General features: G+C 41.5%; 1 protein-coding gene across 1 annotated transcript; it reads left to right on the plus strand.

Moving 5' to 3' along the window:
* The first annotated feature begins 1,423 nt into the window (after positions 1 to 1,423).
* Positions 1,424 to 7,137, plus strand: LOC131687940 (uncharacterized). The gene is made up of 3 exons (XM_058972039.1): positions 1,424 to 3,823; positions 3,880 to 5,620; positions 6,275 to 7,137. Exons 1-3 carry the CDS (start codon positions 1,424 to 1,426, stop codon positions 7,135 to 7,137), a joined length of 5,004 nt encoding a protein of 1,667 aa, XP_058828022.1.
* Positions 7,138 to 11,987: the final 4,850 nt, after the last annotated feature.

The following is an 11,987-nucleotide window of genomic DNA, read 5'->3' on the forward strand; positions in this document are numbered from 1 at the left end:
TTTTATCCCACTACTACATACTTTTCCCTCAGATGAATATTTGTAGAGCAGCGAAACAAAGTAATGTAGGAAAATTTTTATTGCAAAAATCATGAACATGTGTAAATCAGGTGTGAATAAAAGAAATTTGTGCTACCAAAACAACTATTCAATGGGTTCATATAGAACTTTCTCGTAAAAAATCTGATCGTTTTGATCGGAAGTATCAAGGAACTGTTGAGCGTCTGCAGCATTTTCGTCTGATTCAGAGATGTAATTTGTAATTGCAGCACTTTCTTCTGATTTGCCAAAAGTCTCATACGTAACGTCTTCATTGTTCGTACCTACTCCAGTGATGTTACATTTCCTTTTCTTCCTGGCTGCAGCCGTGCGAGTACCTTTAACTTCTTCGAATCTTTGTTTAGCATTTCGCAAGCAGCGATGCAAAAACTTATGACACTCATCAATTGAGAATGTCGGATCAGAATGAATAACAACCTGATTGTTTAGGTGCGTATTTTTACTGTAGTTAAGACAACTGATCTAGACGAAATTTTATGTTTAAGGTGGGTTTAGATCTTCATACTTGGGGATATACAATTGCGCGCGGTGATTGTTACAGTCAGCATTCAGATCCCAAGCCGTCTTAGCGACCAGACGCATTTCTGGAATAAAGTTTCTCCGTAATAGAAATCTCCATTAATACCCAATAAAATGAGTTTCAATTTATAGAAAATAAATTAATTTCGTGGAAGAAGAGTTCCTACCGTTTGTGATATGCGGTTTTGGTGAAATATTCGGTGGTTTATTGTTCGGTACATTTTTGGATATAATCGGTGTCTGCGAGTAGCATATCGGACCCAAGACCCCTCGAGCTCGGTTTCCGACAACGCTGGCCACTAGACGTAACACAAAATTGGTGCCGTGACCAGGATCCCGGCGTTTGGACCCCAAAGGCTCTGGACATTGTACCCATTATATGCTATTATTTGATGAGAATCGTCGCCATTTTGTACTGAACAATTGGAGCGTCGTGTCCCATTGTTACTGGTTATTAGGCTAAGGACTGAACCCCAATCCCAAATTTCCATTGGAGGTAACGGGCTACTTCCCGGGCCATATTGCATGTACCTGGAGCTGCTGTATTTTAATATACAAGACATATCTCGCCTTTAGCAAGGTGAGTGCGGTTCCAATAAACATATTCTTGGTTGGCGTCTCTACCGGGTCTTTATTCAAGGCAATTTACACACTGAATCATCTTCTCGGATCGGACTGCTTACATCGCTGAGGTTGTTTCTTCCGGATTGTATAAACATACAAGGCATATTCCGCCTTACAAAAGGTGAGTGTGATTCCAAAATCCTACTTCTCTCCGTACGTCTCTACCGGATCTTTGTTTTAAGGGAAATTTCGCCTTGGTCCAGTAACACTGTCCACCACCATGACGAAGAAAAAGATCAGACAACTCGAGCAGAAGCGAACAAACATTCTCGCCTCACTGGATCGATGCGAGGATTACTCAGAACGCTGCAACAGTGAAGAAGACCGGCATGAAATCAACCTTCGCCTCAATAGCATGGACAAACTTTGGAGTACGTTTGAGGAAGTGCAAACAGATATCGAATGCCACGAGGAATCGCTCGTTTCGGAATCACAACACATGTCCACGCGCGAGAAATTTGAAACAAAGTTTTTTCGTGTGAAGGGAGCTTTATTGTCGAAAATACCAGATGCGCCATCACAGCAACTTCCTGCCGACCGTGTTCAGCAATCGAACTCATCGTATGCTCCTGAAGTCAAGCTTCCAACCATCACCCTACCGGAATTCGACGGAGATTATAATCAATGGTTGACGTTTCACGACACCTTTATGGCTTTGATCCATTCATCGAATGAAATTTCAACCGTACAGAAGTTTCATTATCTCCGGGCAGCACTTAGAGGCGAAGCCGCCCAACTCATCGAGTCCCTTACAATTAGTTGCATGAACTATCCAGTGGCTTGGAAAATTTTGGTTGACCGTTACTCAAACAGCTACCTTCTCAAGAAACGGCACATGCATACCATGTTGGATCATCCGAAAATCAAGCGAGAATCAGCTAGCGCCCTACATGGATTGATCGACACATTCGAACGACATAGCAAAATTTTAAAACAGCTACAAGAGCCTGTGGATAGTTGGAGCACGATTATGGTGCATTTGCTTTGTTCACGTCTAGATGACGCCACATTAAAATTATGGGAAGATCATGCATCGACTCTTTTGGATCCAAATTATGGTGCGCTTATCGAGTTTTTGCAACGAAGGACACGGGTACTCGAATCGCTTCAGGTCAACATTGCACACTCATCGCAAACACCAATACCGGCGCAACCATTCAAGCGACTTGGCCCAGCAAAGGTGTATGCACATGCAGCTGCGGAAGAACGCGTATTTAAATGTGTAGCTTGCTCGCATAATCATCGGTTAGTTGAATGTCAGGATTTTCCCAAGATGTCACACGAGAAGCAGTTGGATCTGGTAAACTCAAATCGCTTGTGCAGCAACTGCTTTAGGTCCGACCATTTTGTGAAGAACTGCCCATCAAAATTCCGATGTCGTACCTGCAAAGGAAAGCATCATACAATTATCCATCCAGGTTTTCCTAGCTCGAAGGATACAACGAAAGCAGTCACGTTAGCTGCATCGGCATCACGGGAAGCTGAGCTCGATCGGAAAGCCGCCGGCCAGAACGCATCGACCTCAACACTTGTAAATACTGCAGCGATTGGATTGAACACCTTTTTGATGATGGCGGTTGTAAAGGTGGTTGATCGACACGGTAATGAACTGTTGGCGCGAGCCATGCTGGATTGTGGTTCAATGTCGAACATTATGACAGAAAGGCTCTCTCAGATGCTGCGTTTGAAGGGACGGAAAATGGATATCAATGTGCATGGTGTTGGCACGGGTGTTATAAAATGCAACCAAATGGTTACAACAGAGGTACGATCCAGACTCTCGGACTATGCGGTGACAATGGAATTCTTAGTGCTCAACAAGGTGACATCGAAACAACCGCTCAACAACATCGATTCGAATGCTTGGAACATCCCGGATAACGTGTCATTGGCGGACCCGAAATTTAACGTGTGTGGGGAGGTGGATATTATACTCGGAATACAGCACTTCTTTTCCTTCTTTCGGCCAAACCGACAGATTAATTTGGGACATAATTTGCCACTAGTGGTGGAAACTGTTTTTGGATGGGTTATTGCTGGAGCCTCTTCCTTTCAACCACATTCTCGAATCACTGTTACGAACTGTGCTAGCATCGAATCGGTGAACCGCTTGGTGGAAAGATTTTGGGAGGTGGAGGAAATGGCCGATAGAAAACCCCTGTCCATCGAAGAGGAGGATTGCGAAACACTTTACTACAATACGACAACCAGAAACGAGCAGGGACGGTATATCGTTCGTTTGCCGACGAAACCGGAGATTGGCCAAATGTTAGGCGAGTCAAAATCAGCTGCCTTGCATCGATTCAATTTGCTCGAGAGGCAATTTGAAAAGAATGAGGATTTAAAAACTGCGTACCATAGTTTCATGAGGGAATATCTGCAACTACATCACATGGAACCAGTCCCGGATGGAGAGCATCAGACGAGGAGGAGTTTTTACTTGCCGCATCACCCAGTGCTGAAGGCATCCAGTTCAACAACAAAATTAAGGGTGGTTTTCGACGGATCAGCTAAAACGTCGTCTGGCAATTCATTAAACGACTCGCTTTTAGTTGGGCCGGTGTTGCAGGACGAGCTGCTGCAAATAGTCATTCGCTTTCGAAAATACGCTGTTGCATTGGTAGGCGACATTGAAAAAATGTATCGTCAGGTGACCCTGACGACAGACCCTTACAGAAAATTCTGTGGAGATTTGACCCTTCGGAACCAATTCAAACCTACCAGCTTTGCACCGTTACCTATGGACTAGGACCATCTTCATATTTGGCTACAAAAACGCTAATAAAACTGGCAGAGGATGAAGGGCAGCATTATCCCAAAGCAGCGCCGCTGGTTTCGAAAGGATACTATATCGATGACTTCATTGGAGGCGATGACACGGTGGAAGGAGCGATAGAATTGCGGAAGGAAATGAACGAGTTAATGGCAGGCGGCGGTTTTCCACTGCGTAAATGGACGTCCAATAGGCTAGAGGTACTTCAAGGATTACCCTCGGATCAAATTGGGACCCAGTCTTCTGTTAAGTTCAATCCAGATGAAACGATTAAAACCTTGGGCATCATATGGGAGCCTGAGTCAGATTGTCTAAGGTTCAATCTCAGCATTAAGGAAAGGGATGGTATACTCACCAAGCGTAAAATTCAGTCATGCATCGCTCAGCTATACGATCCATTGGGATTAATCTCACCAGTTGTAATAACAGCAAAAATAATTATGCAGCGTTTGTGGCTTATTCCCATCGGCTGGGACGACGAAGTTCCCAAGGATCTACAGGAATTATGGGAAGACTTTCGACCTCAAATAGAGCAACTATCGTACTTCAAGGTGGATCGATTTGTTTTTCTCCCAGATGCAATATCTACACAGCTTCATTGCTTCGCGAACGCCTCCAAGGTTGCTTATGGCTGCTGCCTTTACGCCCGCACAGTGGACAGGAACGGAACGGTTAAGGTACAATTAATATCATCAAAATCCCGGGTTGCTCCGCTGAAGCGACTCAGCATCCCAAGATTAGAGCTTTGCGCCGCCCAGCTATCCGCTCGTTTATACAACAAGGTCATCCAAGCACTCGGAATGGAATTCAACTCGGTTCACCTTTGGTCGGACTCAACGGTTGTGCTAAATTGGTTACGAGCCCCACCTTACCACTGGAAAACATTCGTCGCCAATAGGGTCAGCGAAATCCAAACAACAACACGCAATGCCACATGGAGACACGTTCCTGGCTTACAAAATCCTGCGGATCTTGTCTCGAGAGGAATGCACGTCAACGCATTTTTGGAAAGCAAGCTATGGAGTATCGGTTCGGAATGGTTGAGCAAGTCGGAGGAAAACTGGCCACGTGAAAGCCCTTTGGAGCCAGTACCAGAAGAGCTGATGGAGAGGGAAACGGTGGCGGCCGGGGCAACGTGCTCTGGAAAATACAACGAAATATTCACACGATATTCGCACTTCAACAAGATGTTACGCGTAGTTGCATGGATTTCTCGCTTCCGACGCAATTGCCAATCGCGTCGTCTCGGTCAACCTTCATGCCTGAACGCTACCTTGACGGTGGAGGAGCTGGAACAATCAAAAGGTCTACTCCTGCGGTTAGTTCAGTCGGAGTCATACTTACAGGAAATCAAGGATCTTCACACTGGAAAACTCGTTTCGCCAAGATCCACTGTACGCGCTTTAAACCCATTCCAAGATGAGCAAGGACTGCTCCGAGTAGGTGGTCGTCTGCAGCATTCTAATGAGCCATATGAAAGCAAACATCCAATATTAATACCCGGAAATCATCCCTTCACCAAACTGTTGGCTCGACATTACCATCACAAACTTCTTCACGGGGGACCGCGACTAATGCTAGCAGTTATTCGGGAACAATACTGGCCAGTAAACGGAAAACGACTGTTGCATGGAATCATCAGAAGTTGCTACAACTGCACGCGAACCAATCCTGTACCAGTTAAACAGCCTATGGGCCAGCTTCCCTACGCACGGGTAACACCAAGCAGAGCCTTTAGCAATACTGGAGTTGATTACTGTGGTCCTGTGTACCTGCGAGCCCCTCATAGGAAAGCAGCACCCACAAAGGCATACATTTGTGTTTTTGTGTGCTTCAGTACTAAAGCCACACATCTCGAGCTTGTGGGAGACCTTTCGACCAGCCCCGTGAAAACTGTTTGTTGCCTGAAGCTGCCACCAAGTGCCAGTAGCGCTAGCCACGCTTCAAATGTTCAAGGTCCGTTCACATGAACTGTACGACACTGTTTAAAAGTTGGATTCAAAACAAGTAATTAATAACAATATATGAGAAATCACGCTTTCTCTTTCATCGTTGTTCCTCCACAAAATCCGAATGCTTTTATCAACTTAGTACCAGTTAAGCACATCAAAATGACGTTTGTTTGTATTCGATAAGTTTCATTTCGAGTTAACAACATTGGCTCCTAGTGATGTGAACGTTGCTTAAAGCGCGTTCGCTGTCATTTTTGGCAACTATCCGAGCCAGGAAGCCAGCTTATGTTGGCTTCACTCATTTTTCAAAGAAACGTCAAAACATTCACCCTCTTGCTTTCGACAGCAGCGTTTATGTCGGCACTACGAAGATTCATCGCACGTCGGGGAAAACCATCGCACATACATTCCGACAATGGGAGGAATTTTATCGGCGCACGGAATGAGCTGCATGAGATCTACAGGCGTGTGCAAAACCAATCGGAGCTGAATCACATTACTAACACCTGCGCGACGGAAGGCATCCGTTGGCATTTGATTCCTCCGAAAGCACCCAATTTCGGTGGACTTTGGGAGTCGGCGGTGAAGATTGCGAAGCGTCATCTACAACGGCAGCTACGGAATTCCTTGCTAAATTTCGAGGAAATGGTGACGGTATTAGCACAAATCGAGGCATGCATGAACTCGAGGCCTCTGGCACCTTTGGCAGAAGACACAAGTGACCTTTCTGCACTAACACCAGCCCATTTTTTAATCGGTTGCTCCCTTCACTCAATACCGGACCCCAATCTGCGGGACATTCCACTCAACCGGCTGGACAGGTTTCAGCGACTGCAAGAGAAAGCACAACAATTTTGGCACCGATGGAGGAGCGATTATTTGAAGGAGTTGCAGCGAGATTCAAAGCCTTTTCGAAGATTAAGCACACCACTAAAACCCGGCACTATGGTTATTCTTCGGGATGATTCACTGCACCCAACAAGATGGCCTCTAGCACGAATAATCGAAGCAAACCCTGGAGAGGATGGCGTCGTGCGCGTCGTTGTTCTTCGAACGTGTAGCGGAGTTGTCAAACGTCCAGCTTCACAACTATGTCTCCTACCTGCGGATGATCAGCAATTGTGCCAACAACCTATGACAGCGACTATCGACAGAGCGTTGGAGAATGCGGACAATGAGGTGGATAAACCAACGGGATATGCTGAATAATTTTTATGCATTTTTATATTGTGTTATGTATTTGTATTGTGATAAGTGACAGATTTGATTGAGATGTTAGTATTGTAGTAGAAATAGCAATAGTAGAAGTATTAGTTGAAACGTTGTTTCAAGGTGGCGGCTATGTTTAGGTGCGCATTTTTACTGTAGTTAAGACAACTGATCTAGACGAAATTTTATGTTTAAGGTGGGTTTAGATCTTCATACTTGGGGATATACAATTGCGCGCGGTGATTGTTACAGTCAGCATTCAGATCCCAAGCCGTCTTAGCGACCAGACGCATTTCTGGAATAAAGTGTCTCCGTAATAGAAATCTCCATTAATACCCAATAAAATGAGTTTCAATTTATAGAAAATAAATTAATTTCGTGGAAGAAGAGTTCCTACCGTTTGTGATATGCGGTTTTGGTGAAATATTCGGTGGTTTATTGTTCGGTACATTTTTGGATATAATCGGTGTCTGTGAGTAGCATATCGGACCCAAGACCCCTCGAGCTCGGTTTCCGACAACGCTGGCCACTAGACGTAACACTGATAAAACAGATTTATGACTCGATCATACTTCTTGAACGATATTTTTGGAATCATGTTTTCATCGTTCGATTTTGAACGGCTAATGCCAGTCCACGAACAGGACAGCATAAACTCTCTTGAGAAGAAATAATCAACGATTTGCAAGCAAACTGTTATCCCGTTACCGACATGACGATCTTTTCCAAGGATACTGCCGAGCAATTTAACAGCACACATGACGAATTCTTTGTTTCTCGCACTTTCTTCCAATGCCTCCAATTCATCCAAGCTACGTACTGGAGATAGCGAAAAGGATCTTAGTTGCACTTCATTATTTTCTGTCGAGAGCTGTGGTTTTTGTGCTAAAACATCCAATTTTGCATTCAATTGAGAAAGTAATATGACGCATCTATTCAGCTGAATTTGAGCGTTGAGTTGTTCCTTTATAACTTCTTCCACTTTGTTACTCAATGATTGGAGATTAAATTCGTTTTCAGCTGGGTTTTCTTGAGTGGAAGAATGGGTCATTGGGGTATTTTCAGATGTCGAAGGTGTTGTGCACAATGGAATTTTTTGTTCAGCTGTGGTATTCTTGGAATCTTGGATAGATGCAAACAGTGCAGCAGCAGTGTTGTTGTTTCTCGGATTATTTCTATGCTCGTACTCATCTGTATCGGACGAAACTTCCATACATTTTTGCTCCTTAAATGCCTAAAAATAAACAAACTCTTAATTAACTTAATACTACTCACCATTTTCGTCTTACCTCGAGGTATGTCGCAAAGTTGTTCCTCTTTATTTTGCACCTGTACGGTCGCAACATTTTGTTGTCAATCGGAACATTCGGATTCCTTTTAGCCTTTTCCAAGTGGCGATAACCTGAGAGATTCTTTGGCCAATAGCAAAGATTTCCTTCCGTCAAACTTCTATCACCATCCCAACCGTTTTTCACTAGACATGTCCCAAAATGACATCATGTTAAAAAAGTTATCGGGCTCACTTCTTAAATGAAAGGTTAGGGTATTGGGACCACTTTCTTCTTCGGAGTGAGTTTGCTAAAACGCTTCCTACTGGTGGCGACTTTTGATTTTTTTGAAAAATGGGCCGATTTTGGATAAAATTTCAAATTTATTCAACAGGCATGGTCCTGAACTGTCTTAGATTTTTTTCAGCATTTTTTATTTTTCTGGAGATCCAAACGGAGAAGTTTGGTTAGTTAGTTTGTACAAATTTAGAATTATAAGAGCGGCAGGGCCATTAAAACTTAGTAAAAAGTAAATTTTTTGGTGTTTTTCAGTATTTTTTCTTCAAAACTGGGTATCTACAAAATTTTAAAAGTACAGAAAACACTTTATATAGTTGAGCCGAATTCAGGGGCGTAATTTTGCTGAAGAAAGTGTATAGCTATGGCTAATGGGGTATGAGTTATTTAAGTTTTTGTTAGATAACCTTTGACATTTTGAGCAATTTATCAAAAATAATGCTGTTCCAAAAAGTAAATCAGTTCAAATGTGCTTTGACCACACATTGTTTTTCGAAAAATAGAAGGAAAATTATGAAATATGACGTTTTTTGTACGTCTTTAGTATGTCAGGACGAGGTTTAATGAGCATATGATGATTTTTTTTGTAACTTAAATTATAAAAAGAATAACTTTGCTAATGATGCCAAGTCTCTAATTATTTTTTGAAGAGTTAATTCTCCATAATTACTTCTAGGAGGCATGTTCAACAAAACGATTGTGTCAGAAGATGCGCTGTATTCTGTTGTAAAACTTTTTCGAGGATATTTGCCCCAAATTTGACTATTTCAGAATTATGTGATCTAAACAGTAAATATCAGTTTTTCAACACTCACCTCACTCTTCTGCATTTTTCTCCACTTCAAAGTTCCTAACATGAAAATAAGACTTTATATGTAAAATGTAAGTACGTTAATCAATTCAGCCTTCAAATATACGCCATAACTTGCTATTAACTCGACATATTTGTTTAATTTTAGTGATTTTCAAACCCGCTAGGTGGCTATTAGTATAGAAAATATTTTTTAAAAAAATCGTCTAATGCTCATAAAAACCGATTCTGATGTGCTAGAGACAAGCGAAAAACGCCATTTTTCATCATTTTCCTTTTATTTTCCGAAAAATAATATGCGGACTAAGCCCACTTAAGTTGTTTTATTTTGTAGAACAGTGTTATTTTTTATGAATATCATAAAATGTCAAAAGGTTATTTAACAAAAACGTAAATAACTTATACCCCATTAGCCGTAGCTATACACTTTCTTCAGCAAAATTACGCCCCTGCATTCGGCTCAACTATATAAAGTGTTTTCTGTACTTTTAAAATTTTGTAGATACCCAGTTTTGAAGAAAAAATACTGAAAAACACCAAAAATTTCACTTTTTACTAAGTTTTAATGGCTCTGCCACTCTTATAATTCAAAATTTGTACAAACTAATTAACCAAACTTCTCCGTTTGGATCTCCAAAAAATAAAAAATGCTGAAAAAATATCTAAGACAGTGCAGGACCGCTTCAACAGGCATAAATTTGAAATTTTATCCAAAATCGGCCCATTTTTCAAAAAATCAAAAGTCGCCACCAGTAGGAAGCGTTTTAGCAAACTCACTCCGAAGAAGAAAGTGGTCCTAATACCCTAACCTTTCATTTAAGAAGTGAGCCCGATGACTTTTTTAACATGATGTCATTTTGGGACACCCTACTAGCCATCCGCTAGGTAAAACTGACAACAAAGTTTCATCTTCTTCAGTTGTTTGCACGATCGAATAATGATCCGACATCATAACTGCTGAAATTAAAATCTTATAATCAAATCATGATTTACATTTATATTTAAAATATCTGATCCATTTCAAATACACGAGCTAGAAATGTGCTGCTCACCTTTTACCTTTTTCTCCGACCCCGTCGACCAAGATAGCTGCTATTCGATTTAAATCTATTACACGAACATATGTTTCCACAGGTAAGTTGACAAAGGCGAGTGTGTAACTTATAAATTTCTGGGATCGAACCCTGCTCTTCCAGGTAAACAACTTGTTAATGTAAATAAAATAATCTGTTGAATAAACATCACTTAGAGTAATAGCGTGTAATCAAGCGTCAAGAGACCCAGTAAAGTTCAGCCCGAAAAAATGAGTTGCAATTCAGGCTGGTTCTAATTAGTATTCCTGCTCCAGTGACACAACCGATTCTAATTAGAAGCGGTTGTGTCAGTGAAGCCAGAATACTAACTGGAACCAGCCAGAATTCCGGCTCATTTTCCGGATGGACTTACTGGGAAGTATTAATAACATATAACACCATCTACAGGACACTAGCGAAAGATTTTTTTCTGGCTCGCTTGAAAAAGATTGGTATAATATATAATATATTGCTAAATATGTGCTAAATCGATATAGAAGAAAAGTTATTTTTATCTAATACTATTTTCAATTTCGTAGTGCTCTTTGTCCGCATTACTGATAGCCAATAAAGTGCCTGAAGGTGTTCTGTACTGGCACGCTATTTCGCCTTTTTCGGCTTTAAGTGTGCTCTAATGTATCATATAGAACTATGAAGCTTTAAAGCATATGTTCTGTATGCGAATATAAAACATACTTCGAGTCACTAAATAATGCTTTGTGGTTACTTGGGTAGCTAACAGTGTTAGACTTGGTGAACTGCTTCAAATGGGGCGATTTTTAATTATTGGTGATCTGAAAATTCAGCAAAACTCCATAGTTTACAGGAAAGCAAGGAGCCTTTATATGCATTAGAGAATAGTAGGCAAACGACATAAAGGTCGAAACTAATTTTCAGAAAAGCAAGAGAGGAAATGTGATTACTGTTGTTAATAGGGTTTCATACATTTACCATCTGTTCAAGTCGACGAAAGTCGCACCACTTAGCAGTTATTGATTTCAAAGTGGCCTAGATTTCGAAATAAAAGAAGGTGCCCTATACGAAAAAAATCTTCTGTGAAATGAGTCTTGCCATTCCGAAGCAATTAAAAACAATAAACATGTTTTTTGATCAGCGCAAATCAATCATCTGAGAATAAGATCATCAGTTTGAGCATTCAATTTCAGTTTGAAGCTTTTTTCGAATTTTTTTAAAAAATATTCGAGTACCGGTACTTTACCGGTACTACCGGTACTGAAGGCTTCAGTACCGTAGTACCGGTTCTCGCTAAAAAGGGTCGGTACTGTGAACCCTACGAAGCACGGTGCTATTCGTAGATTGCATACTAACGATTATCATGTTGCCTAAAGGTAGTTCAACTCATCTTGCTTGTGAGATAAATGATCGGGAATGAACTTTATC

The sequence above is a fragment of the Topomyia yanbarensis genome, chromosome 3, assembly GCF_030247195.1.
Source record: "Topomyia yanbarensis strain Yona2022 chromosome 3, ASM3024719v1, whole genome shotgun sequence".
In the NCBI taxonomy this organism is placed as follows: domain Eukaryota; kingdom Metazoa; phylum Arthropoda; class Insecta; order Diptera; family Culicidae; genus Topomyia; species Topomyia yanbarensis.